This window comes from Triturus cristatus, chromosome 4_2, assembly GCF_964204655.1.
Source record: "Triturus cristatus chromosome 4_2, aTriCri1.1, whole genome shotgun sequence".
NCBI lineage: Eukaryota > Metazoa > Chordata > Amphibia > Caudata > Salamandridae > Triturus > Triturus cristatus.
Window position 1 is genome coordinate 501,925,342 of NC_140586.1, and position 26,033 is coordinate 501,951,374.

Genomic DNA, 26,033 nt, shown 5'->3' on the forward strand with positions numbered 1-26,033 from the left:
CTACGCTCCCAAACGCCACCTTCGATCGACCAACCATGCCTTCGCCGCCGTCCCCCGCATCCGAAGAGCTACAACAGGAGGAAGGTCCTTCTCCTACCTGGCCGCCAAGACCTGGAACACCCTCCCGACCGACCTTCGCCTGACCCAAGACCACCTCTCCTTCAGGAAGAAACTCAAGACCTGGCTGTTCGAGCAGTAGCGGCACCTCACCCCCCCCCCCAAGCGCCTTGAGACCCTCCGGGTGAGTAGCGCGCTCTATAAATGCCTTGATTGATTGAGGTTGGCAGAAGCGGAAGTTCCCCCTGAGCATTTAACACAGCTCAAAGTGCCCCGAGCGATTAATACAGTGCAATCAATGACATTTTTAAAAATAAATATTCAAAGCAACAAAGTAACATCAGTTTTGAAAAACAACCTCTCGCTTCTGACCAGGATCAGAGTGAGTGAGAAGTGCCACAGTGCGGCCGCGTCGTCTGCTCAATTTGAGGCCGAAAAAGCGGAAGTGCGCATCAGCGTCCAAAAAAGAACTAGAGTGCTGACCTAAGTTGGCAGAAACGGAAGTTCCCCCTGAGCATTTAACACAGTTCAAAGTGCCCCCAGCGATTATTACATACATTGCAAATATGGTTACAGTGCAGTATAAGGTATGGCCCAGAAAAGAGCAAATACAAGACAAATACAGTTGTTACAAGGCGAACATTTGGTACAAAACATCCAAGCTACAGGGAGCGATAAACATACATATTAAGGTTACAAAACCTGCTGAATCTCAGCTGTCTCATGCATACCATATTTGCCACGTCTCATTTAGGAGTGTATTAGGCCGGTGTGGAAGTGCGGTCATTGTCCCGCGATTCCCGCAGGTAGGAATGAAATGGTTGCCATATGTCAAGGGGCCTAGCAGTAGGTGGTTAACTGTGTGTAAGTGTCACTATTGGTGTTGCAATATGTCGTACTGCTCAGCCAAGAATGTACTGTGTGAGTGTGTGTAGTACTCCAATTAATAGCCTCTTCTCATTTGGCAATAATCTGTGCAGTGGCGACGAATTGCCGTTTGGGTTTGGGGAGGTCGTGAGTGTACCCGAGCAACACCATAAAAGGTGGGGGTGTAAGCACCATTTGTATCATTCGGGAAAGTTCCCCAAATATTCCAGCCTAATATCCCATAATTTTAGCGCATGTCCACGTAATGTGTGCAAAGTCCACATCTGGGGAGCGGCACCTCAGGCAGGAATGTGATCGGGATGGGTCTATCTTATGTAATGCACTGGGTGTCTTATAGGCCCTCCATAGAAATTAAAGTGTAGCAGCTTATGGCGATGGTTGCGGGAGACCCAGCGTATTTGTGTACAGCAGCTATCCCATTGTACATCTGTAATGAGATGCCCAAGGTCCCACTCCCAAGCCGCTCGCACCCCAGCGTTCCGAGACGGTAGCAAGGCCACCACAGCCCTATACATTCTGGCTGCCTTGATAATGCCCGTCAACAGCGGAAACCTGGGGGGGGGGGGGTTCGAATGGGTAGCTGAAAACGTGAGCTCGAAGAGCTCTTTGAAGTCTTTGCAGGACGAAGTGGTCCATGACTGTTGCCCCATGACGGTGGGGGACCTCTGTGCGTGAAAAGACGTGCCCCTTAGGGAATAGGTCTCCCAATGTCGCCAAGTGGAACTTCGCTATTGTACGCTTAACAAGTGTCTCTTGCAGAACGGGAATCCAGCTATTTCCTGGGATTTCAGGTGAGTACAGTATGCATGCCCCATTATCTTTGACAGTTTGTGCCATGCCCAGCTAGTTGTAGAAAGTGTTTGGATGCCCCGTACATCCCCCAGGAACCCTACTGGAAGCAGGGTGTTGAGGGGTGCCAGGAGCGCCAAATCGGCCTCCGGTCTGGAGTAGGGAATACTCCTGTCCGCATGGTATCAGTGCCTAGCGAAGCTCGCCTGTGCCACCTGATAGACACGAAAGTTCGGTAACCCAACCCCCCTCTTTTATAAGGCAGCATTAGTGTGTCCCAGCTGACGCGAGGCGGTTTACCACCCCATACCAGTCGTATCAACAATGTTCGAAGGGCTGCGAAGGAGCTGTTATAGAGCGGAATTGGAACGTTATGAAATGGGTATAAAAATTGGGGGAGGACAACTATTTTAACAATGGCTGTTCTTCCCGCCATGTACAAGGGCAGCATCAACCACCGCTCTGTTACGACCCAGCTTTTCCATTACCGGGCCATAGTTCACCTGGAGGATATGATCCTTCTCCCTGTGTAAATGAACCCCTAGATACTTTACGGATTCTACACACAACTTCAATGGAAACCCCGCAAGCTTAGCACATGGAGCCTCTGTCAGCTAGAACACCTCTGACTTCTCCCAGTTAATACATAAGCCAGATAGGGTGCTGTATCTTGTCCCCTGATGCAGAAGCGGTGCTATGTTATCATCCGGATGCGTTGCATATAATATAATATCATCCATGTATAATGTGAGGAGCAGGGGCCCTGTGTTAAACTTTAGGCACCGGTGGCTGTGCCTCTCCTGCAGATGATGCACCATTGGGTCCAGTGCTAACACAAATAACAAAGGGGAGAGCGAACATCCCTGCCGCGTTCCCAGCGTCAGTTGGAACTCGGTAGTCAGTGTGCCATTTAGGCGAATGCGTGCCGTTGGTTGTGTATACAATAGTTTAATGACCGCCAAGAACCGATCAGGCTGTCCCATGGGATCCGGTACAGCATAGAGGAAAGGCCACTCGAGTGAATCGAAAGCTTTATCCGCATCGAGTAGCACAGCGGCTGCTGGAACTGATGGTGATATTCTATGTAGGGTGTCGAACAACGTACGTAGATTGAGCGCTTGGATGGGCGAGACCAGCTTTTCTACTATTAGGGCTAGCCTTGTTGCCAATATTTTAGCTATAATCTTGTTATCAAAATTTAAAAGTGACAGCAGTCTATAGGAACCGCAACGCAGCGGATCTTTACCGGGTTTCGGCAGTAGGATTATGACCACCTCTCTTAGGGTGGGTGGTAGCACACCTGCCTCTACTGCTTCTTGATACACATCTGTAAGATATAGTGCAAGAATATCTTTGTATTTCTTATAAAAGCATCCCGAAAACCCCTCCAACCCCGGCGCCTTAGAGCCGTCCAGGGCATTGATGGTGTCAGTAACAACTAGAAGAGGTGTGGCACTGCGGCCAGGGCGACTGACTCTGGAATCTGGGGATAATGGTTCAAACCCCCGCTCCGGCGGCAGATTAGCCCAGCACCATGTGACTCTGGGCAATAGCTTGCTTAATCATCCCGACGGCCCCCAGCGCCTAGAGACCCTTACAGGTGATTGTTCGCGCTTTATAAATGTGGATTATTATAAATGTGGATTGTTAACTTAGTCCACTGAGAATGGCTCCGCCAGGAATTTCTGGTGCGCTTTTTCCATCCAGACCATTGAAACCTTAACTAAATAGTCACTATAGTCCAGTGGGTGCCCCGGAGCTCTTGAGGTGTACAGTTCCATGTAGTAGCTGAGCTCCTCTCTAAGCATTGCCACATTGCCAGTTATATGTAACATTTTGCGTCCTGCCAGCTCAGATATGTATGTCGGTCTACGGGTCTGCTGCATTAGTCTAGCAAGGGTCCTTCCCGGACGCTCCCCCTCCCCTTAGCGCCTAGCAGTTGTGTATTTACCTAGATAGTGTGCCTCGCGTTCAGCTGCTTCCCGAAACTCCTAGGATGGTAGCGTGGTGTTGCAAACTGGGGCAGCTCAGGGGTTGTGCATCCATCTGATCAAGGTCTGCCAGCTGTGCCTCCACACGTGTGATAGTACTCCTCAATCCTGGAGCACACCTACCCTTTTTGCTATGCAAATTCCCCGTGTGTATGCCTAAACGCCTCCCAGAGCGTGGCCTTGGATGTCACTGTGCCCACATTTAATGTAAAATATTCACTGATTGCTGTGCTTAGTTCAGATGCGAATACCGTGTCCCTCCGAGCCATGACGGCAAATCTCCATGGAAGCTTTGCCCCTACCCTGCGCACGCAACTCTCAGTTGTAGCTCTACTGGAGAGTGGTCGTACAGTGTGCATGGGAAATATTTCACATCGCTAATCCAAAGCGCTACCCCTGCCGAGGGACACCAGTAGTTCAAGCAGGTCCATGTGCTGTGGGGTGCAGAAAAGTGCGTGTGTCCGCCCTGGCCAGGTTTATGATGCCTCTAAGCATCTAGCAGTCCATGACTGTTAAACATATCCAGTAGCGCCCTCCTGGCCTTTGGCTTAGTGTCGGCAGTGGTCGCTGTGCTGTCGCGCGTCGGATCAAACAGCAAATTGAGATCCCCACCCAAGCAAATTTGATCCGCCCCATACGTTCCATATGTGTATGAATAGAATCAAAAGTCGGGATCGTCAACGTTAGGCGCATAAATGTTGACCAACAGTACAGAATGTTCCAGCAGACATCCCTTTAACAATAAATAGCGCCCCCCTGGGTCACGATACACCTCTACTTCCCTGAACGGCACTAGTTTGTGGATCAGTATCACCACATACCTCGCATACGAGATGTACCCAGCAAAATACCTATGCACCCCCCAGTTACCTGCCAAAGTTGTTTATACAGATTGCACCAGGTAAGTTTCTTGTATGAAAGCAATGTCCACCTGGTAACGCTGCATATCATTAGTTCTTGGCTTACATTTACGGGCATTATTGAGGCCCCTAATATTCCATGTCATTAACACACTACATTAGCTTCAAGGTTTTACCCTGTTAACCATATGCCAGTTCTTGATTACAAATTATGTCTGCATCCAACATACAATTTCTGCACTGCAATTGACTATACCAATTAAACCACATCACCAGAGTTTGTTTGAGACCCTAGATCGCCATACCTTACTGAGGGGGAAAATCCCAACCCACATTAAACTTTGCAGTAACATCTCAAAAAACGTGCGTCCGCACTTAGGGGGTGGCAACGCCACGCCGCTTTCCACCACACTTGGCGCATGAGCGTCTTAAAATAAGTAGAGAGTCCGACCCCGGGGGTGTGCCAATTCACCCCAAATTTGTTGAGCATTGACCTGGCCCAGACAATGCAACGTGTACAAATAGTCAAGTTTATTTGAGTCTGGAATGTTCTGCGATTGCGGGGAAGGTGTACTACGCTGCTGCCCCGACTTAGAGTAGATCTGACTAAATTCTTAGGCCTCATGAGGGGAGTCGAATATTCTGGACCGTCCATCAATGTCCACCTTTAGCTGTGCGGGATAGAGCATACCGTATCGCAGCCCCAACTTACGAAGGTTTGCTTTCACCCCTCCATATTTTCATCTTGCCTCCTGGACCATAGCAGTGAAGTCCAGCTATACGGAAATGGACGACCCTTGCCATTCCAACTTGCCCTTCTCTGGAGCCATCCTAAGTGCGGCATCCCTGTCTCTGAAGCTGAGCAAGCGAGCTATGATAGGCCTTGGCGGACATCCCGGATTCGGCCGGGGCCCAGGAATGCAGTGGGCACGCTCTACTACAAATGTAGTGGTGAAGGATTCAACTCCAAACAGGTCGGCAAGCAGTGTTTCCACAAACCCGTCCAGCCTCCCAGTGTTGGTGGACTCAGGTACTCCCATTATGCATACATTATTCCGCCGTCCTGTGCCTCCAAGTCCTCATTCTTGATTGCGACTAATTTGAGGAGTTTCTCCATTCGCTCCATCTTTTTAATGGTGTGGGCGATGCCATCTTCCAGGTCGGAAATTCTACCCTCGGCTACGTTTAAGCGGCCCTCATGATCGTCAAGCCGGGTTCCCATGGCTTCCAGCCTCTTGTCCAATGCGTCAAACCTAGTATCCAGCTCCCTGAAGCCTGCCCTGATCTCTGTTAGTACTGTATCTGACCCAGCCGCGCCAAGCATGTGCATACCACTTGCCTCCGCCATGTTTCCTTGCTGGGTGGTCGTGCTGGTAACCGGTGGCTTGAAGGGGAAGGTGCCCTGTTTGGGGTCTTTCCCTCCCATACCATAGGCCAGGGGCACCGTCCGTCCAGAGATGCAATTCTTCCCCCCTTAAAAGGCATCTCTGCACTGTGCAATCAACTGAGCCAACCACCAAGGCCTATCAAAGCCTGGGTGTCTGCACTGTGCCTCTTCAATGTGCGAGGGTCATCCACTGTCCTTATTGCTCCCTAATGTGCAGTGCGATGCAGCAGGGCCTCGCCAAGACATCTTCTGGGGCGTAACTGCAGGGGGGGGAACCTATGTATTCGTCCCGCAGTGCCCGGCCCGACGGCCGGTCCACAGGGTTACCTGCGGCCCCGGTCACTTCGGGGCCTCTGGGGAATGCCTGCAGAATTAGCAGGATTAAGTTATGGCTTGTGCAGTCTGGCCACCTCTCCTTTCCCCGCCTCGTACTGATTCATGCTAATTCTGCGATGTATGCTGGCGGGTACACCTGGGCGCGATGCAGCTCCCACTAATTTAGGCCTCGGCTTCACTCATGGCTGCAGGCCGCGATCTGTGCCGACTACGTGCTTCGGTGCTGATCCACACCGTGACCAGCCGGAGCCCTGCACCAATTGCGTCAGTGCCCCCTCTCACAGCATTCCATGGGATGGCAATGCCGTTTACGGCACCCAGGTGGATCGATCCGTAGTGGTTCGCGGCGGAGCTTTAAGCCTGCCCGGCCATTTCGGTTGGCGGCTTGGCCATGCCCCCTGTGGATCTGTACTTGATAAGTATGCCCCCTTTAAGTCTTTCAAATTATGTTTTAAAGGTAATTTCTATACGAATACATTTTTATGGAAGTGGTCAACAATTTTCATGAACAGAAATGATTGCACATGAGAAAGAAAAGAATATACATAGCAGATTCATCTTTATACAAAACCTTTTTTGATAAAACCGGGTTTTCTATGGACTCAAGATGCTGTTGATTTGGAGCTGAATTGGCTGATTGTAGAAAAATTCTTGGAAATGTCTGCACCTTTAATCTCACTTTTGGCCAGCCAGGTGTGAAAATACCACTCCAGATTCTTTAACCTGAATACTCTAAATTCCTTATGCCAAGTAGATAGACGTAGCACAGAATGGATAGTCTGTAATATCAATTTCTTATGTATAAAAAAATTTGTAGGGAATGCCCATTTCCGGTCTGGAGTGGGTGAAAACTTTAACTTTTCTGGTCAAGACCCTTTGTACACCACATCGCCCCTTATCTTTTGTGATGGTCCAACAAATAATTGGTTTGGAATGTATGGAGTTTTATAGTGTCTTCAAGTTGAAAGTAGCCATAAACCAAATTGACGGAATGTTCCCTCAGACCTCCTTCATCTAAACTCAGTTGAAAGACACTGAAGAGATCAATTTGTGAATTGAAGCGGATGCGACCCCCTATTGCTAATGATAGGGGGTGTAGAATATTGCCCTTTAACCCCTTCGACGCTTGTGACGGAACGGTTCCGTCATGCACGTCGGTTGGGCTGTGCTTATGACGGAACCGTTCCGTCATGGCCCCGCCCGCGCTCAGATCCTTCAGCACTGCGCGGGAATCCGCGCAGCGCTGAAGGGGTTAATCACAACAGTTGGCAAAGGTTTGTTTTTGTACTACAAAAATCTCAGTAGACCACTTTGAGAAGATCCAAATGGGGTTTGATGGCTCATGATAACTTTTGGAGTTGTCATGCTAAATAGTGGTTTGTCTCACTTCCTTTATGATTGTAAACACACAAGATCTCTGTGGATGGTACTATTTCCTCTGTTAAAAGGATCCGTGATATTGATTTTACCCTGAACCAATGCATTGATTTGCTTAAACGTGCAGGGTGTCAGCTCTGTGGATGTTCTACACTCTTTGACAATGCGTTTTTCATATTTCTCAAGATATGCATCAGAATTGTTCTTGTGAATTGGAAACCTACGCCAGAAATGTCATTACACCTATGGTGTGCTAAGGTACTTCTAAACACGGAAATGGCATTTCTTTGTTTAATAATTTAATCTAATTTATGGTACTATGTTTACCTTTTGATTTTTGCTAGTGGTTTCACTGAGAAACAACTATTTTTTTTATCACAAACTTTAATGCATTTACATAAAAGATAGGCCTTACAGGAGAATGAAATTTCAATAAGCAAGTGTTGTTGGATCAAAACGATAGGATATGTATCACTGGCACACGCGTGGCATTCAATCTCCATCTCAGTCATGCAAAAAAGGAATAAAATGATGATCAAGTAATATAACTAACCCCCCCCACCTGGATACCAAAACAATCGAAACCTGATGTCATCCATTAGCTATTCTATCCATTATTAGGGGGAAGTGCATGTGTGTGTGTATTGAAGTCTGGATACAGACCTAGTAGATCTGTCGGTGCTGGAACCTCTGCAGCATATAGTTGCCCAAGGGTGTAATGTGCGCTAGATCTGTGTGTCTGTTAGACCCGGTACCACTGGCGTGAGTCTCCCTTCCATTTTTTACTGATTGCCTCCTCTTTTTTTGATCTGTTTAGATGCTTTGGGCACTGTGCCGCTGCTATTCAGTGCCACAGTGCAAGTGCTCTCTATGTTAAATTGATGTATTGATTAGTGACTCCATGATTGGGTTATTTGATTTACTTGTCATACCCTAGTATAGTGGACCATGTGTGCCCAGGGCTTGTAAATCAAATGCAGCTGGTGGGCTTGCAGCACTGGTTGTTCCACCCACAGAAGCAGCTTGTAAAGTGTGTCTCAGGTCTGCCATTGCAGAGCCTGTGTGCAATCTAGAACTGCCATGCTGACTGGGTAAGTGCACCCACTTGCCAGTCCCCAAACCTTCCCTTTTCTTCATGTCAGACACCCCTAAGGTAGGCCCAAGGGCAGGGTGCATTGTAAGTATAAGGTAGGACATGCCCTGGTGTGTGTGGCATGTCCTAATAGTGAATTACAGCCATTTTAGTTTTTCACTATTGCAAGGCTACCAGTCCCCATTGGCCAGAATTGGCAATTTGATTATAACACCTTATAATCCTAACTGACCCAGGGAACATGGTAGAAGCTCGAGTTTCATATGCCTGAATTCAGAATGATAAAATAAATGTTTTAGTGAAGTTGGATTTAACGTTCTGTGTTTGAAAATACCACTTTTAGAAAGTAGGTATTTTCTTACCTAACCATCCACCCTGCTTCTGCTAGCTTGTCTATTGTGTGTCTGGTTTTGTGAGTGACGGGGACTGGGGGATTCCAGGAGACAGGGTGAGTCAGCACAGGGCTGAATAGACCTATCTGCATGTAGAGTGGTGGGAGGAGATAGCTCATGGGCCTGAATAGGGCTGTGCCTGACTTTCACAATGCTGGCTCCACCTCCTGTGGTGCGTCTGATGTCCCTGGCCCACACTGTCAAAGGAAAGGAGCCCTGTCAACAAAGTGCTCCATGACTGCACAGAACTGGTTTGGACTAGGTACAGGCCCTTCTGCCTTCAGAGGACAAAGGATTTAGTAGTATAAATATGGGGGCCCAGACCCCAAGACTTTAGGTCACTTCTGGAACAACAAGACAAACCTCTGCCAGTGTGCTGTGTTGCTGGGTTGGCCTGCAGTGGTGTCTTCATTTCCAAGGAGAGGAGAAGGAACTTTTAAAGAACTTTCATCATCTTGCAGAATATTACTCCCAGGGCTTGTTTTGAGCTTTCCTCCTGACCGAAGTCTCAGGAATACCAGACTTCACTCTCTGTTTGCCAGCATCTGGAACTTGCTGTTCTAGGGCTACAGAAGGAATCCGCAACACTGACGCGAGCGAGTGATGCCGTAATCTGCAATGAAGCTGTGAGCGCTGCTCCGACTTTCAACGTAGACCCGACACCGGCCGCCATGCCACATCACCGTCAGCGAACGATATTTTAAGCCTGCCATAGCTGTGAGCGCTGCTCCGACTTGCGACACCGGCCCGACGCCTGCTTCAGTGCCGCATCGATTCCGAAGCCGACATCATGGCAGATCCGATCGTCGATGTGGGTGGCCAAGAATCCATCGACATCGTGACATCGTACAGAACCGTGATTTCCGCGCCATCGTGACGTCGCCTCCTCTCCGGTCAGGAACCAACGCCTCCCCTGCCTGCGCAAGCATCCAGGTCTCGATGCATCATCTCCCCCGAAGCAAGGAACCAATGCCGCAACGCGCCAACGACATCGCATCTCCCTGACGCCGTGAGCTGTCTTTGTTTTCGCTTTTCCAAGGTACTATTCTTTTTGGGTCTGTTTTGACTCCGGGCCCGATGCCTCGCACCTTGCAGTCGGCGGTGTACTTTGGTATTTCCTTGACCTCGACATCGTGATCACTCCAGTTGGGGTTATCTGTTGCTAAAGACTGTTTTAAAGTGAATAATCTATTTTTGATCTATTTCTACCATCTTGAAGAATTATTATTGATTACAGTATTGTGGATTTTTGTCGTTTATGGTCTTGTGATAAGTCTACATAAAGAATACTATTTTTTATAAAACCTTTGTGGTATCCATCTGTAGTGTTTTCACTGTATATGTTCAAAAATGCTTAACACACTGCCCTTGAGATAAGCCTGTCTCCTCGGGCCAAGCTACCAAGGGGGGGAGCAGGGGTTATCCAGTAGTGTAATCCCCTTTCCCTGACTCAGAAGCAAGGGTCCCTACTTGGTCAAAGGTACCTTCCTCTGCCAACTAGAGACCCCCTGTTCTCAGTGTCCAACCCCGCCTTGCCACCATATCACATCAAGGATCTGAGTCTTGTGCTTGAAAGACTTCCAAAAGCCTATCTCATTCCATAGAGCGAGTTTTTCGCAGTCCCGTGTATTCCTCGTGGCTTAGGGCTTGACTCTCTGCAAGAACCCAATGATGGTCCTCCTCCTGCCAGTCCTCCTCCTGCCAGTCCTCCACTCTTGGGGTTACCAGGGACTTTCAGCATTTAGGAAGCAAGCGTTTCACTAGTAGTAACGCCAGATTTGTGACTCCCACGCTCACCTTGGAACAGGTCTCATGGGCAGTCCAAGTATACACTGTTCTAGGTTATCCCAACTGGCCTGCCCCGTGATCTCACTTTATGCTTCATGCTCCTGCTATTCCCACCCAGTAGCTTGAAAGTTGCGAACAATCCCACAGCATATGAATCACGTCTGCTCCATGCTCACAGTAACAGATGCACACCAAGAACTCCGCAGGGTACATGTGGTTAATTTTGTTTGACGTTAAGTATGCTCTGTGTATTATGGCAAATTGGATTAACTTCAATCTCGAGTTGCAAGATATTTTTAGCATGCTCGCCCATTCCTTTTCTGCGAGTCCCCGAGCCAGATCAGTCTCCCACCCACGTTTCAAGGAAGCAAGTGGTGCCATAAGGTGTTCCTGGAGTCCATTGTACAACCAGTGCACTAAATGTTGACTGTGCCCCATCGTGTGACGTGCCTGGAAGAGTTCATGGGGTGTGGGCTCCGGTCTGTCCATTAGCCAGTATTTACGCACACATCGAAGGATGCTGGCATGAGTGAGGAATAGGTAGTCTGGACACTGAGTGTATATAAAATCCTTGTGAGTCATTAGGGAGCCATCCCCAAATAGGTCCCCTCCTTGCTCTGTGGAAATGTGGATTTTCCTGATCAGTTATGTCCCCTATCTTGGACCCCAACGGTTCTATATACATGTTACAAGTACATGTATGTTCCCTCCAGTTCCAGTTTCTAAGACGCAAACATATGTGTGTCTACCGTCAACATGTTCTCTGTCAGATCCGCCATCAATGGGCTGGATATTCGATTCCTAGGTATGACAGGCCACCGACTTTATATGGCTAAGTTACTCCATTTTTACAGTTCAGGCGAGTAGGCCCGATTCTGTCCTCAAGCCTTTCCCTGCTCTCTGTCTCTGACAGCTTCAGCTTGAGCTCGCATCTGTATCCATGAACTTTGTCCTACTCCCTGTGCAGCTAACGGTGCCTGCCTCGGCCAGTTTTCGCCTGTCTGCCAAGAAGTTGTATTTCACCTTCGAATTATCTATTTTGCTCTCCAGCCGATGCATTCCTGTCCAGTGATTTAGGTAAACATTTCCTTTAGCTCACAAGCAAAGGACTCAGCCTTTCCGTCCTCCTGCAAGTGATTCATAGCCCTGTTGCCATGGAAAGTTTTCTATCCCTCGCATCTCATATAGACACTTAGACGCTTGTACACGTACACAGTCAGTATAGAATAGATTCTGTCCGAGAGTCTCTTCCTTGTGGATAACATAGTTCTTTAAACATAGGATGTTAGATATGATTTGGGATTAGGTTGACTTGACCCCCAGACTTCTCGTCTCCACATGTAGAGCTAAATGTCAAGTCCCCTTCACCCCCTAGTTGCACGTCAATTACACGTCATGCTGCCGCGCGCGCATCTATGCCAAGTATTATCTTATAGATCCACCTATGTCTGATAATTCTAACCAATCATGTTTCTTTTATTCCTTATTACGCCTAGTTTCGATTATGTCACTGTTTTGTCGCTTTTCTTATCAAATGTTACGCCTTCTACATACGTTTCATTGTAATGTACTTATTATAAAAATACATGTCTGTTAATAAATTATTGTACTTCACTTCCTGAACCCTCGTGGTGACGGAACCTGAAGGCCGCGACTCGAGTCGGCCATTTTGAATGGAATAAAGCCCATTAGAAAACCTCTTATACCACGGATTCTGCCTCTTGTTATTTTGAGCTATTTACTTTATTTTAAGATTCCGTATGAAATTCAGTCCGGTATTTTTATTTACCACATAATGGCGCCCGAACAGGGACACTTTCTCATCTCACGCGCCGGCGGTGCGTTGCAGGCCCGGTCTCCTGCCACAGCTGGACGGACCATAAACGCGTACCAGCAGGATTTCCTGTAAGCTCCCTCCGGTCAAGCGGGGGCGACTGAGGCTGCGATCAACCCAGACGAGGCGGTGAGAAGTGCGAAGTATCCCGACCAGAACCTAGCTGAGAGAGCAAGATCCGAGGTATACAGAGGCCCACCAGGTTTTCCGAAATCCCGACGTCCAGAGGGTCCGATGTCCGCAGTTATCGAGTCCTGTCCATTCTCTGAGGCCTTCCGTTTCAAGGAGCTACTCGGTGAGTACCATCGCCGGGGAGGCGTGTTGACGCGCACATAGGTTGTGCCGGTCAAGACGGATTTGGGTACACAAATCCGGTCTGCACTGTTTAGCAGTGTATATGTACTGTTTAGCAGTATATCAAGTATTCCGAAGTATTCAGTTATTGTCAAGAATTCAGCGTGGTGATTAGTTAGGCAGACTGTCATCATTGTCGATCATTGTTATAATGTTTAATGTTTAATGTTTAAAGTATTCAGAAATGTCTTGCATATTGTGGTATGAATGACTGTTCATTGTTCACTGTTCATTTATGGTGTTTTTCGTATTAAGAAAATTCAAGAGTAAGTATCAGATCAGTTGTCAATATGCCGCTCTTCTCGAAGTTAAGACAGATTACTACCAGAAAAGGGGTGCTTGAAGAAGCAGTTCCTATTCCTCCTAGGGACACCCCAGGGCATTTTATGTACCATAAACATGGCTTAGATGCCATATTGTTTCTTGATCTATGGGTAGATTATACCAAAGGATTACCGGAAAGTCAAAGGTGGCCCATAGCGGGAACCTGGGATGCAGAGTGCATCATGAAAGTGGAGGAAGAGTTATGGAAAAGAAAGGTCAGACAGTCACAGAAAGACGCTGTTGAGTTATGGCGTAAAGAATCTCATAGACGAACAGAAAAAGCACGTAGACAAGAAGAGAGGAGTAAAGAAAGTTCAAATAAAGTTCAAGAAAATCTATTAATTGAGGAAGGTATCCGAGTGAAATCAGAACAAGTGAATAGACAAAGAAATGCTCTTATGAATGGTATGTATCCCCTTCTAGCCGAAGGACTACCTAAGGCTGTTACAGAGATGCCAAAAGACTTGCCACCCCCATTATTTCCAATTAAGGTACATCCAAAGGGGCATCCCAGAACCGCAGAAGATGTTTTTCTTTCCTCATATCTAGACGATGCAGCTCCCGAGTATGCTAACGCCACACCACATAGACCGTCTGGCGGAGGGGTTCAACGTCAGGATCAGGTATCTGTCCCCGTGCAACAGCAAGTCCCGATACAAGCTTCGGCAAGCACATCTGTTTCCGCATCTGTCTCCGCAGTCGATCCTATAGGGGTATCGACACCCGTAGTTGCTGTGTCACGTTCAACGAATCCATTCACACCCGACGCCCCAGATGGGGCCACGGGAGGTGCTAGCAGTACCTTTACACCACCCAGAATAAATAAACTTGTCTTTCAAGAGTCAACACATTCACGTACACCAAAATTCGTAAATGAACGTACGCTTAAGGAACTCCTTGTAAATTGTAGATATGACCCCGTGGTCGGTAAAGAGGACGAAATGGTCCTGGCATCATTACGTATCAGGCGAGCCGCAGAGTATTTAGCAAGGTTACCAGGGATGACTACGCATCTAGATAACATATATCATTTTGTTCAAACAGGACGAGATCCAGGATGTATTAACAGAGCTATGGAATTCCAGAAAGTAGAGATACAGGGGGAACTGTTACGTTTCCTCATAAACTGTGTAATCAGAAATCAAGATCGTCCGGGGGTAGACCCGAATGCAATGCTTATTCTTACAAGATGGAGTCAGAATATATCAGAAGGGAGACACGATAAGCAAAATTGTATAATAGCCATGTGCCGAAAAATACGTAAAGAAATAGAGCGTATTCATGAAGAGAGATTGGGAACAGACGAGTTTGAGCAAGATGAAGTGTCCGAATCAGGGAATTCCGCAAGACAGTCAGAGACCATAGCCTATGTAGGCAGAGGAAGATACTGTGAAAATACTAGATGTTTTTCTGATCCCATACACTCTGTATGTCCAAATAATAGCAGAACGTATCCGACGCCTGTAATAAATCTGAAATCTCCTGAACATTCGTTTCAAGCCGCAGATAAAATACTACGAGAACGAAGAGGTTACCACCTCCTCGATTCCATGGATGAGCAAGAATTAGCCAGATCAGCCGTTCACTGGATTGACAGTCCTGAAAAATACGGTGATGAGACCGTAGCACACACGTTTTTTAACCTCAGTACAGATGAACAACGTTTAGCTGGAATATATATGATTCAGCAACTCCTCATATTATATAAGAGCCAACATGCTGACCCTGGTCCTTTACCTGATATATTAACGGAACTACTCACGAACAGATGGAGAGGTTCTAGTAACAAGCTAATTAAAGAGATATTAGTGTCACGTAAGCAGTATGTCCTTTTTGTAAGTCCGGATTCTCTCTCGCTGCCCCACAGAGAAGGAGCGCCGTACTATATGGATAGACAAAATCCCCTACGAGAAGTGCACCCAATAAAAGGCGAAGACAATGAGTTTCACCGTGTATTTGTTTACACACCCATATCAAAAATGGAATTATTAGAAATGAAGAAAGTAGTACCTAGTCATGACAAAGACCCAGCGGGTTTCCACCGAGAAATTAAAGACATGTTACTGATGGGAGAGTACACCTTTCCTGATATTATGACGATATTAAAGGTGCTTTTGCCTGCTGGCATTTATGAAAAACTGAAAGAAAAAGAGTGGGAAGTGGGAGACCAAAAGATAGACTGGACAGCATTAGCAGAGGAAGAAAGGAGCCGAACTGCAGGTTCGGGGCTCGGGGATAAAGTTAAACTATTACCAGGTTTACTAGTACAGGTACTGCCACGTTTATTAACTACAAAAAAGGAAGATTGGGGTGCAATCACAGCCTGTAAACAAAAGCAAGATGAAGACACAAGCGATTATTATGCTCGATTTGAAAAATGTTTTGGTATAAATAGTGGTATAAAAGCAAGTAGTGACTCATATCCACATTTATTTGTGACAAAATTAGTGGAAAATGCATTGCCTCCAGTGAAGAATAGAATATTGAAATTCGAGAGTACCTGGCAAAGTAACACTCCGTCGCAAATGCTACAAATGTTACAGTATCATCACAATAGAATTAGGGATGAACAAGAACACGAGCATAGACGCATGAAGGATACAAAAATGAAAATGCTAGTTTCTCAGACAGTACCAGCAGATGGTCACAAAAAGGGTGTGACACATTCTGGTGATTCTGCAGTTCCTGTAAAAGGAACCTGCAATTACTGTAAACAACTAGGCCATTATGTACATGATTGTCCAGTCCTGAAACGTAATATAGCTACAGGTATTGCAAAGGAGAGACCACGATTAGTTAGACAAGATCAGAATGAACAAGGAGCTATGCAGCATGGACAGTCCATGCCAGTTCAGCAACAGTCCATGCCAGCCTCACAGCAACCCATACAGTTTGTGCCAGCTGCACCACCGTTGCCTGCTACTGCCACACAAACCACAACACGACAAATGTATCAGACTGCACAGTATGAATACCCTGAGTATCAGCGTTACGCATGAACCAGCCTAGAGAGGGAAGTTGACTTACCGCTTATCGAGATTCCTGTAGATCAAGAAGGACCTTATGTACATAGTGAATTATTAGGTCAAGATAGAAAATTCTTACTCGATACAGGGGCAAGTCGAACAACCATAAAACGTAGTGAAGTTCCAGGGGCACCCCTCTCAGGCTCTCAAAATGTTTCCCTTGGTTTTTCGGGAAAACCTATTGTTAATGAAGTATCACAGCCTCTACCACTTACGATAGGACCTTTGACACGAACTACAGATTTATTGCTTACTAAATCATGCCCAGAAAATCTGTTAGGAATTAAGACTCTGAAAGCACTAGGAGCCATAATATGTTGTTCTCCGGAAGGAGTAAGGTTGTTTTTGCGTGATTTTAAAGGTCACTATGTGTCTAGAGACATGGATCCCCGACTACAGACTTTACCAGTACATCTATGGGCACAAGGCCCTACGGATGTTGGCTGCATGAACATTACACCCTATCGAGTTACATTGAAAGCAGGAGTGGTACTACCACGAATGCGACAATACAAGTTACCGCATGATGCTGTAGTGGCTTTGTTGAAAATCATTGATGAGCTGATTGCCCAGGGAGTAGTTGTAGAAACAGACTCCAATGTATGTAATTCACCGATAATTCCGATTCTTAAACGAACTGATCCTACTGCTCCACCAGTGTACCGATTGGTTATTGATTTGCGTGAACTAAACAAGTGTATTGTACCACAATTCCCTGTGGTCCCTGATATATCATCATTGTTGACAGCAATTGATTCCGAAGCAACATTCTTTACTGTAATTGATCTCAAGAATGCCTTTTTCAGCGTCCCAATAGATCCGGAAAGCCAATACTTGTTCGGATTCAGTTTAAATGGGCGCAGCTTTAAATTCTCACGCGCTCCTCAAGGATTTACAGAAAGCCCCAGCATCTACAGCCAAGCACTGAAACGAGAACTTGACAGTATCCACATGCCAGTCAATACTGCACTGCTTCAATATGTCGATGATCTGCTGATCACCGCGAGAAGCGAGCCAGAATGTGAAAAAGCTTCTCTGACAGTTTTACATTTCCTAGCCGACAAGGGGCACAAGGTGTCCCCTTCTAAGCTGCAATTCTGTGTTCAGCGAGTTATTTATCTTGGTCACTCGCTGTCCAAGGAGGGAAGGCAGCTTACACCAGATCGCATCCAGTTAATTGCTAACATGTCAATACCCCAGACACAAAAGGAGGTGCGGGCTTTCATAGGCCTCACTTCATATTGTAGGCAGTGGATCCCTCAGTACGCATTTCTAGCAAAACCACTCATTCAGTTAACCACACAGGAGGCAGCCACATCGACTGTTCTCCCTTGGACTCAGGAACATACACAAGCTTTTGAAAGCCTAAAGAAAGCTTTATGTCAAGCACCTGTTTTAGCAACACCATGTTATAACAAACATTTTACACTCTTTGTTACAGAACGCGAAGGTACTGCCTTGTCAGTACTCACTCAGGATCAAGCAGGATCATGCAAGCCATGTGCTTATTTTTCCAGTACATTAGATCCCGTAGCTCAGGCTTTGCCTGCATGCCTGAAATCAGTGGCAGCGACAGCTTTAGCAATCAGACAAAGCGATGCCATAGTATTAGGACACCCATTGACAGTTCAAGTACCACATGCAGTAGAGGTTCTTGTGAACCGAACACAAACACAACACTTGACCATAGCAAGACTTACCGGTTATGAACTGACATTGTTTCAACCACACATAGAGATCCGACGGTGTAATACATTGAATCCTGCTACACTATTACCTGTAATTGGAACAGACCCACTAGCTCATGATTGTGTTGAAATCATTGAAATAAAGACGAAACCTAGACAAGACTTGACAGACGTTCCATTGTTAGATCCAGACCTGACGTTGTATGTAGACGGATCATGCATGAGAGCAAGTACAGGAGATTTAGTGGCCGCGTATGCAGTCACAACAGACACTGAAGTTATTGAGACACATTGTATAGATACTCTGTCAGCCCAAGCAGCAGAACTTATTGCTCTAACGCAAGCCTGTATTCAAGCCACAAATAAGAAAGTTAATGTATACACTGACTCACGTTATGCATTCGGAGTTGTACACGACTTCGGCGTGCTGTGGCGAGAGAGAGGTTATTTAACGTCCCATGGTGCCCACATTCAGCACGGGCCCCTCATTCATGCTTTGTTAGATGCAATACATCTACCCACTGCTATATCGATTATGAAATGTAAAGCACACACGAAGGTTACTGATACCATTTCTCAAGGCAATGATTTAGCTGACAAAACAGCTAAACAGACTGCTCAGAATCGCACATTAGACATGACAAAGCCAATAGTTCAGACACCAACACAGTGTATGACAATTAAGGATCCCACACTTGACGTAATTGACATACAGACACATGCCACAGCAGAAGAAATAAAGAAGTGGACTGAACTAGGAGGGATCCAGACAGATCAAGGATGGATGACGAAGGAGAAATCTGTATGGTTTCTCCCTGATTCCATGGTTCAAGCCATTATAGCTACAGTTCACAGTCCAGCACATTTAGGAGAGAAGGCTATGCTAGACAGCATTCAGCACATTTGGTTCAACAAACATTTACGAGCAGCAGCTAAACAAAAAGTTCGTACCTGTATGATATGTTGTCAGTTTAATCCAGGAAAGAGTGTTCCCGTAGAGCAGGGTGGATTTCAGCCTCCTGACCATCCTTTTGAAGTCCTCCAGATGGATTATATTCAGATGGAACGTTGTCGAGGATTCAAATATGTCCTCGTAGTTGTCTGCGCTCTCTCCCGTTGGACAGAGGCGTATCCCGTATCAGATTACACTGCCCCGACTACTGCCAAGCAGCTAGTTCGAGAATTCTTCCCACGGTACGGTTTACCACGTGTTGTATATTCAGATAACGGTCAGCCTTTCTCATCCGAATTAATGAAACATGTCTCACTCTTGTTGGGATATCAGTGGAAATTCCACTGTGTCCGACACCCCGAGGCAGCAGGTCTCGTAGAAAGACATAACCAGACACTGAAAATCAGACTGTCCAAAATATGTAGAGAGAAAGGTGTCGACTGGATAGTAGCATTACCAGTTGCACTCTTTTACATGAGAATGGTAGCACACTCTAGAACAGGGCTATCCCCGTATGAGGTGATCTTTGGTAGACCACCGAATATGTGGGGGACGCCTATACCACGCAAAATAACTGACATTGACTGTAACATGCTGACAGATTACTTGGCTTCCTTGATGTCTGCACTACAATCTTCTCGTTCACAGGTAGCTGCAGCCTTTCCCGACAACACTGAGGCGAAACCCCATGACGTTGTTCCGGGTAATCTTGTCTTTGTGAGAAATTTCGACAGGAAAAGTCAACTGGAGCCCAGGTGGAAAGCACCCAAGTTGGTCCTGTTGACCACAAGAACAGCCGTGAAGATCGAGGGACGCAAAGGGTGGATTCATTCAAGTCACGTCAAAAAATTTCATGGACTACCTTCAGATATAGACACTGTGCCCTGCACTCCCTCACAGACTGATTCAAAACTTCCTTTTGTTGAACAGAATGATTCTCAGTACTATAAATTAAAGCTTAGGCCCAAACAGTCGAGCAATTTGATTGTTTAAGTCCTCTCCAAGGTGAAGCGGTTGAATTGTCTCCGACATGTATCCCTTGGACCTGAGTAGAGAAAATACCCGAGAAATGTTGAAACGACGGGCGTATTGTAAATCACTGCGTAGCTACTGTATGAGGACATTATTAATTTTGTTTTTATTGAGTATTTTAGTAATTATTACGAGTGTGATTTTGCACATATATCATCCTATCTCTAGACATGTTTATAATGTTGCTGCAGAACATTCTTTTAGTGACCTACCGCCACATGAATTATCTTATAGACTTGCGCTGCGCAATAACACCTTCATTAGTATGTTACATCATTCCCATCAGACTAGTAATGCGACCAATTGTTGGGTGTGTGGCCGACTTCCTCCCTATCAGAATAACAAAGGAGTTCTGCCTTTCTTTCCACATCCATTCACACACAATGGCTCCTGTGGAGCATGGTTTAGTTTATTAAATTCCATAGACCCAGACACAGCAGTTTATCAACAACATTGGATATGGGGAAATCTGAATCTAGTTTTATTCAAAGTCTGTCACCCTAATAAGGAGGGTCACCCCAGTAGAACAGGAACTGATTTAGAAAATGAAGTGTATAAATTAGGTAATTTTACGCCTAATCTTATGATTTTGAATGTCAAATCCGAAGTTGAACTAATTCTGCCCACTATGTCAGTATTCCCAGTAAAGGGTGAATTATGTGTAAGAAAAGTTGGTTCCATACACATGGGCCATAGCCAATGCGTTACTACAGTAGAATATAGTGATCAAGGTAAATCTTCATTTAGAGCTTCTCGCCATTCTTACTTCATATGTGGTCAGACGGCATATATGCGTCTGCCTCTAGATTGGGATGGTACCTGTTACATAGCATTCCTTTTTGCCACCTGTTTTCCTAGCTCCCCCTGATTATTATCGAAATGTTCATTTAGTACACAATAGAGAGCAAAGAGATCTCCCAGTTGTCGATTATACTGAGACAGCATGGGACAAGTATGTAGATTTCAATAAAGGTATCTTTCCCTATATAGGTACAATATCAAATAGTAAGCTGATACGCAGACTCACCAAGACTCTTGAAGCTGTAGTAAACGAGACTATAGCCGCCCTAGGCAATCTGACAGAGGAACAATCAGTGATGAGAATTGTTGTTCTCCAGAATCGTCTTGTCCTTGACGTCATCCTGGCCGATAGGGGCGGAGCTTGCAGGGTCATCGGATCCAGCTGCTGCATATTCATACCAGAAAATTCGCCATCTGTATATAAAGCTATAACACACTTTCATAAGATTGTAAGCCAGATACACGAGAATCCAGGCACTTGGACGTGGTCCGGGTGGTTTTGGAGTGTGATATCAGCCTGGGGATGGAGAGTTCTATCCTTCCTAGGTATTGGCCTTCTTATGCTCTTCAGTTGTTGTTTATGCCTACAATGTGGACCAGCGATTTGTGGTCTGTGTGCCACATCATGCATTCCACATCACAGGTCCCGTTCAGAATGCCGTAAGGAAGAAGAAATGATGCTCCATGAGCAAATCAATGGAATGATGAAGATTGATGTCTCGTGAAGGGCAAGAAGGGGACAAGGAGGGAATGTGGAAATGTGGATTTTCCTGATCAGTTATGTCCCCTATCTTGGACCCCAACGGTTCTATATACATGTTACAAGTACATGTATGTTCCCTCCAGTTCCAGTTTCTAAGACGCAAACATATGTGTGTCTACCGTCAACATGTTCTCTGTCAGATCCGCCATCAATGGGCTGGATATTCGATTCCTAGGTATGACAGGCCACCGACTTTATATGGCTAAGTTACTCCATTTTTACAGTTCAGGCGAGTAGGCCCGATTCTGTCCTCAAGCCTTTCCCTGCTCTCTGTCTCTGACAGCTTCAGCTTGAGCTCGCATCTGTATCCATGAACTTTGTCCTACTCCCTGTGCAGCTAACGGTGCCTGCCTCGGCCAGTTTTCGCCTGTCTGCCAAGAAGTTGTATTTCACCTTCGAATTATCTATTTTGCTCTCCAGCCGATGCATTCCTGTCCAGTGATTTAGGTAAACATTTCCTTTAGCTCACAAGCAAAGGACTCAGCCTTTCCGTCCTCCTGCAAGTGATTCATAGCCCTGTTGCCATGGAAAGTTTTCTATCCCTCGCATCTCATATAGACACTTAGACGCTTGTACACGTACACAGTCAGTATAGAATAGATTCTGTCCGAGAGTCTCTTCCTTGTGGATAACATAGTTCTTTAAACATAGGATGTTAGATATGATTTGGGATTAGGTTGACTTGACCCCCAGACTTCTCGTCTCCACATGTAGAGCTAAATGTCAAGTCCCCTTCACCCCCTAGTTGCACGTCAATTACACGTCATGCTGCCGCGCGCGCATCTATGCCAAGTATTATCTTATAGATCCACCTATGTCTGATAATTCTAACCAATCATGTTTCTTTTATTCCTTATTACGCCTAGTTTCGATTATGTCACTGTTTTGTCGCTTTTCTTATCAAATGTTACGCCTTCTACATACGTTTCATTGTAATGTACTTATTATAAAAATACATGTCTGTTAATAAATTATTGTACTTCACTTCCTGAACCCTCGTGGTGACGGAACCTGAAGGCCGCGACTCGAGTCGGCCATTTTGAATGGAATAAAGCCCATTAGAAAACCTCTTATACCACGGATTCTGCCTCTTGTTATTTTGAGCTATTTACTTTATTTTAAGATTCCGTATGAAATTCAGTCCGGTATTTTTATTTACCACAGCTCCCAGAGAACCAGTCTACTTATTTTCAGGGTGCCCGAAGCAGTAGGGAGGTCTCACAGGGGAATATTAGGTGCACAAATCGCCTGGGCGGATGTACATTTTGTCGCTAGTCTCCAGTATGTCAGTGCAATGCACAATAGTAATGTATGTGTGGGCAGCGCTGGGGCATCAGGACATAGCAGTCTGTGTAACTGCCCACGCTCTAGCTGAGCCTCAGGATGGTCTGTTTCAGACAAACTATAACCAGTTAGCCAGTTTGCCCACCACTGTAGTTGCCCGGCTATAAAATAGGCTTTGAAATATGGGGCACCTATTCCATCGTTATCTGTCTACAGTTGTAATTTATCTAGACTGACTCTGTGGTGCCCCTGCCCCATACCAGGTCAATCAGTATAGTATTCAATAGTTTCAACACCCAGGTCGGTACTACAATTGGTCAGTTCACAAAGTGGTACAACAGACATGCAGCATCACCATCTTCGCCAGGGCCAGCCCTCCGGCTTCAGAAAGAGGTAATGCAACTCACAAGGCTACCTGTGATTTCAGTGACGCCATCATGTGTGTGAGGTTACCTTAAAATAAATGAGGGCCGTCCCTGTAAATTTGAACGCCAAGATATCGAAAGGTGCCACTGGTATAATTGAGTCACTGAACTGGAGTGTGGGCTCCGCATACATGCCAGTGTGGACAGCAATTGGGTCATATATACCGGTCCCTCCCGAATATCCTTAAAGTACAAGATCATATCGTTCACATAGAGCGATATAGTATGCACTACATTGCCTTTGAGCTCAGGGTTCAATTGCCAATATGAAAAGAAAGGGGGAAAGGGAACAACCCTGCCTCGTTCCCGCCATATCAGGTAGGTATCAGATATGTATGGGCCTGTTCTAGCTCTAGCCGCGGGAGCAGTATAAAGCAGTTTGACCCATTTATTGTAGGCCAGTGGTATCTCAAATTGTGCCAGGACTGCCAGCAGGAAATTCCAGATCGGGGAATCCAAGGATAGGCATATGGGTAAAGGTTCTGGCGTGCATCCATTATCTTAAACAATTGCTGAATATTCAGGGATGTGTCTAGGTGAGGAAGAAATCCACCCTAGTCCATATTTATCAGTTGTAGGAGCAACTGAAGCAATTGAGGAACCAGGATCAGTATTTTATATTCAGTGTTTAGTATCGGCAGCGGGCGATATGAGGATAATTCTCTAGGGGCTACTCTGGTTTCAGCAAGGATGTCACTATTGCATCTCTAGAGGGGAGAAAGCCAGTGAAAAGGAATAGAGTTTTCCTAGATGTGGGACTAGTTTAGTGACATACGTAGCATAGAACCCCACAGGGAGTCCGTCGGACCCCAGCGTTTTATTGCGTGCCAGCTCTTTCAGAGTCCCCCTGATTTCGTTTGCCATGATAGGAATAGAGAGATCCTCTCTGTCAGTCACCTGCACCCTCTGGAGTCATGCCCACTGGAGGAACCCAGTCCGCTCTGCTGGGTTGGGAGTAGGTTGAGCGGAGTATAATTCTGTGTACTAGCCACAGAATGCTATGTTGATCCCAAGTGTTACCTCTGTGCCAAAGGCTGGAGTATCAATCACTAGGATTGGCATGGGGGAGAGGTCCAGATGTATCAGGCATGCTAGTAGTGTACCCAATTTATCCACCTCAATGTGCATTCCTCTGTGTATACATCCTATGGTCCACCACTCGGAGATGTTCTAGTAATTCTGCATACTGGACCCTGGCTTCCTGGAACTGGGGGGCATATGGCAATTATCAATCACTGCTCTCTCAAAGAGGCCCAGGGCGTCCTGTACACTCTTAAGTTCTCAGAGGATTACCTTTCTAGCCCCCTCCATTGTGTTAATGGCCGTGCCCAGGATCACCATCTTGAATGCCTCTCACTCCAACATGGGCGAGGAGGCAGTGCCAGTGCTGTCAGCGAACTATGTGTCACTCGCGGTTGCCAGGGTTTCCTGAAACACTACATCTTTTAAAAGGCTTGGTTGAGGCCTCCACATGAGGATTGGAGGTGGTACACGGCCCAATGACCGCGTGATCTCTGGGGGATTATGATCTGATATAGTCTTACCCAAGTAGGTGGCATGTGTAACACTCACCTGAAGATGTGCTGGGCATAAGAATCGGTCCAATCGTGAATGCAGTGCATGTGGATGCAAGTAAAAGGAATACTCCCTCATGCCCTCATTGCGGACGCACCATACATTGAACAGCCTCCAGCCGTCCACCCATTGTTTTAGCATGCGGGCTTGGTGCACCAGCACCGTGCCTGGTGGTGGTGGGTGTGATCTATCCAGAGTGGCATCTAGTACATCATTAAAATCCCATCCCAGAATCAATGGGCAAGGGGCCCAGTCAGTTAATACGGATGGTAAGTGTGCTTAAAAGACATCCTGATCTGTTAGCTGCATACATACACCCTAGCACGATTGCCTCTCCACCTAGAGTGCCCCTCAATAACACCTAGCGACCCCGTATGTCTATCCTAGAGTCTTGGAACCCAAATGGTATTCCCGGACTGATCCAGATCACGGTCTTCTGTGAGTAGGCCGAATAGGATGTGTGAAATAGTTGCCCTTGCTGTACTGAGACAGCTACTAAAACCTTCTTACACACTTTTTTCACTCGGACATCTGTTTAGTGAGGTTTGATACCATATTATGGCATGCTTTATTACATATTAATTCACAGTTGACAATGATAATGATCTTGGTTAAATGTGTATGTATTTTATGTACGTATCTTTCTGTATAACACTATTTGAAATAAACAATTTCGAAAGAAAAAAAAATGTAGTCAAATGAGCCGGTATGTTTTTATTTCTTACAGAACCTATCAAGTTATGATGTTTGCAGTCTTCTCCTTGGAACATCCACTTTGCTCGTTTGGGTGGGAGTCATCAGATATTTAGGATACTTCCAGAAATATAATGTAAGCTTTTTATTTCTGTGGAATTCATGTTACAGAAATCCAAAGTAGCTTGTACCACGGGGTGAAGTGAAGAGGGGGATTATTTGTAGCAAGGTGTCAAAATGGAGTTGTGTGTGAGATAATGCTTTCAGTATTAAAGTTCTTTTACTAATGGATATTCATTGACAATGTATCTAGTACCCGTTTAC

The 26,033-nt window shown here is 46.0% G+C and overlaps 1 protein-coding gene across 1 annotated transcript in view; it reads left to right on the plus strand.

Annotated features, from left to right (window-relative positions):
* The window catches only part of MCOLN2 (mucolipin TRP cation channel 2), a 320,208-nt gene that overhangs the window by 191,840 nt on the left and 102,335 nt on the right, over positions 1-26,033 (plus strand). The window contains exon 10 of the mRNA XM_085602080.1: positions 25,744-25,845. Coding sequence (XP_085458206.1) covers positions 25,744-25,845 — 102 coding nt within the window. The remainder of the gene's footprint in view (positions 1-25,743; positions 25,846-26,033) is intronic.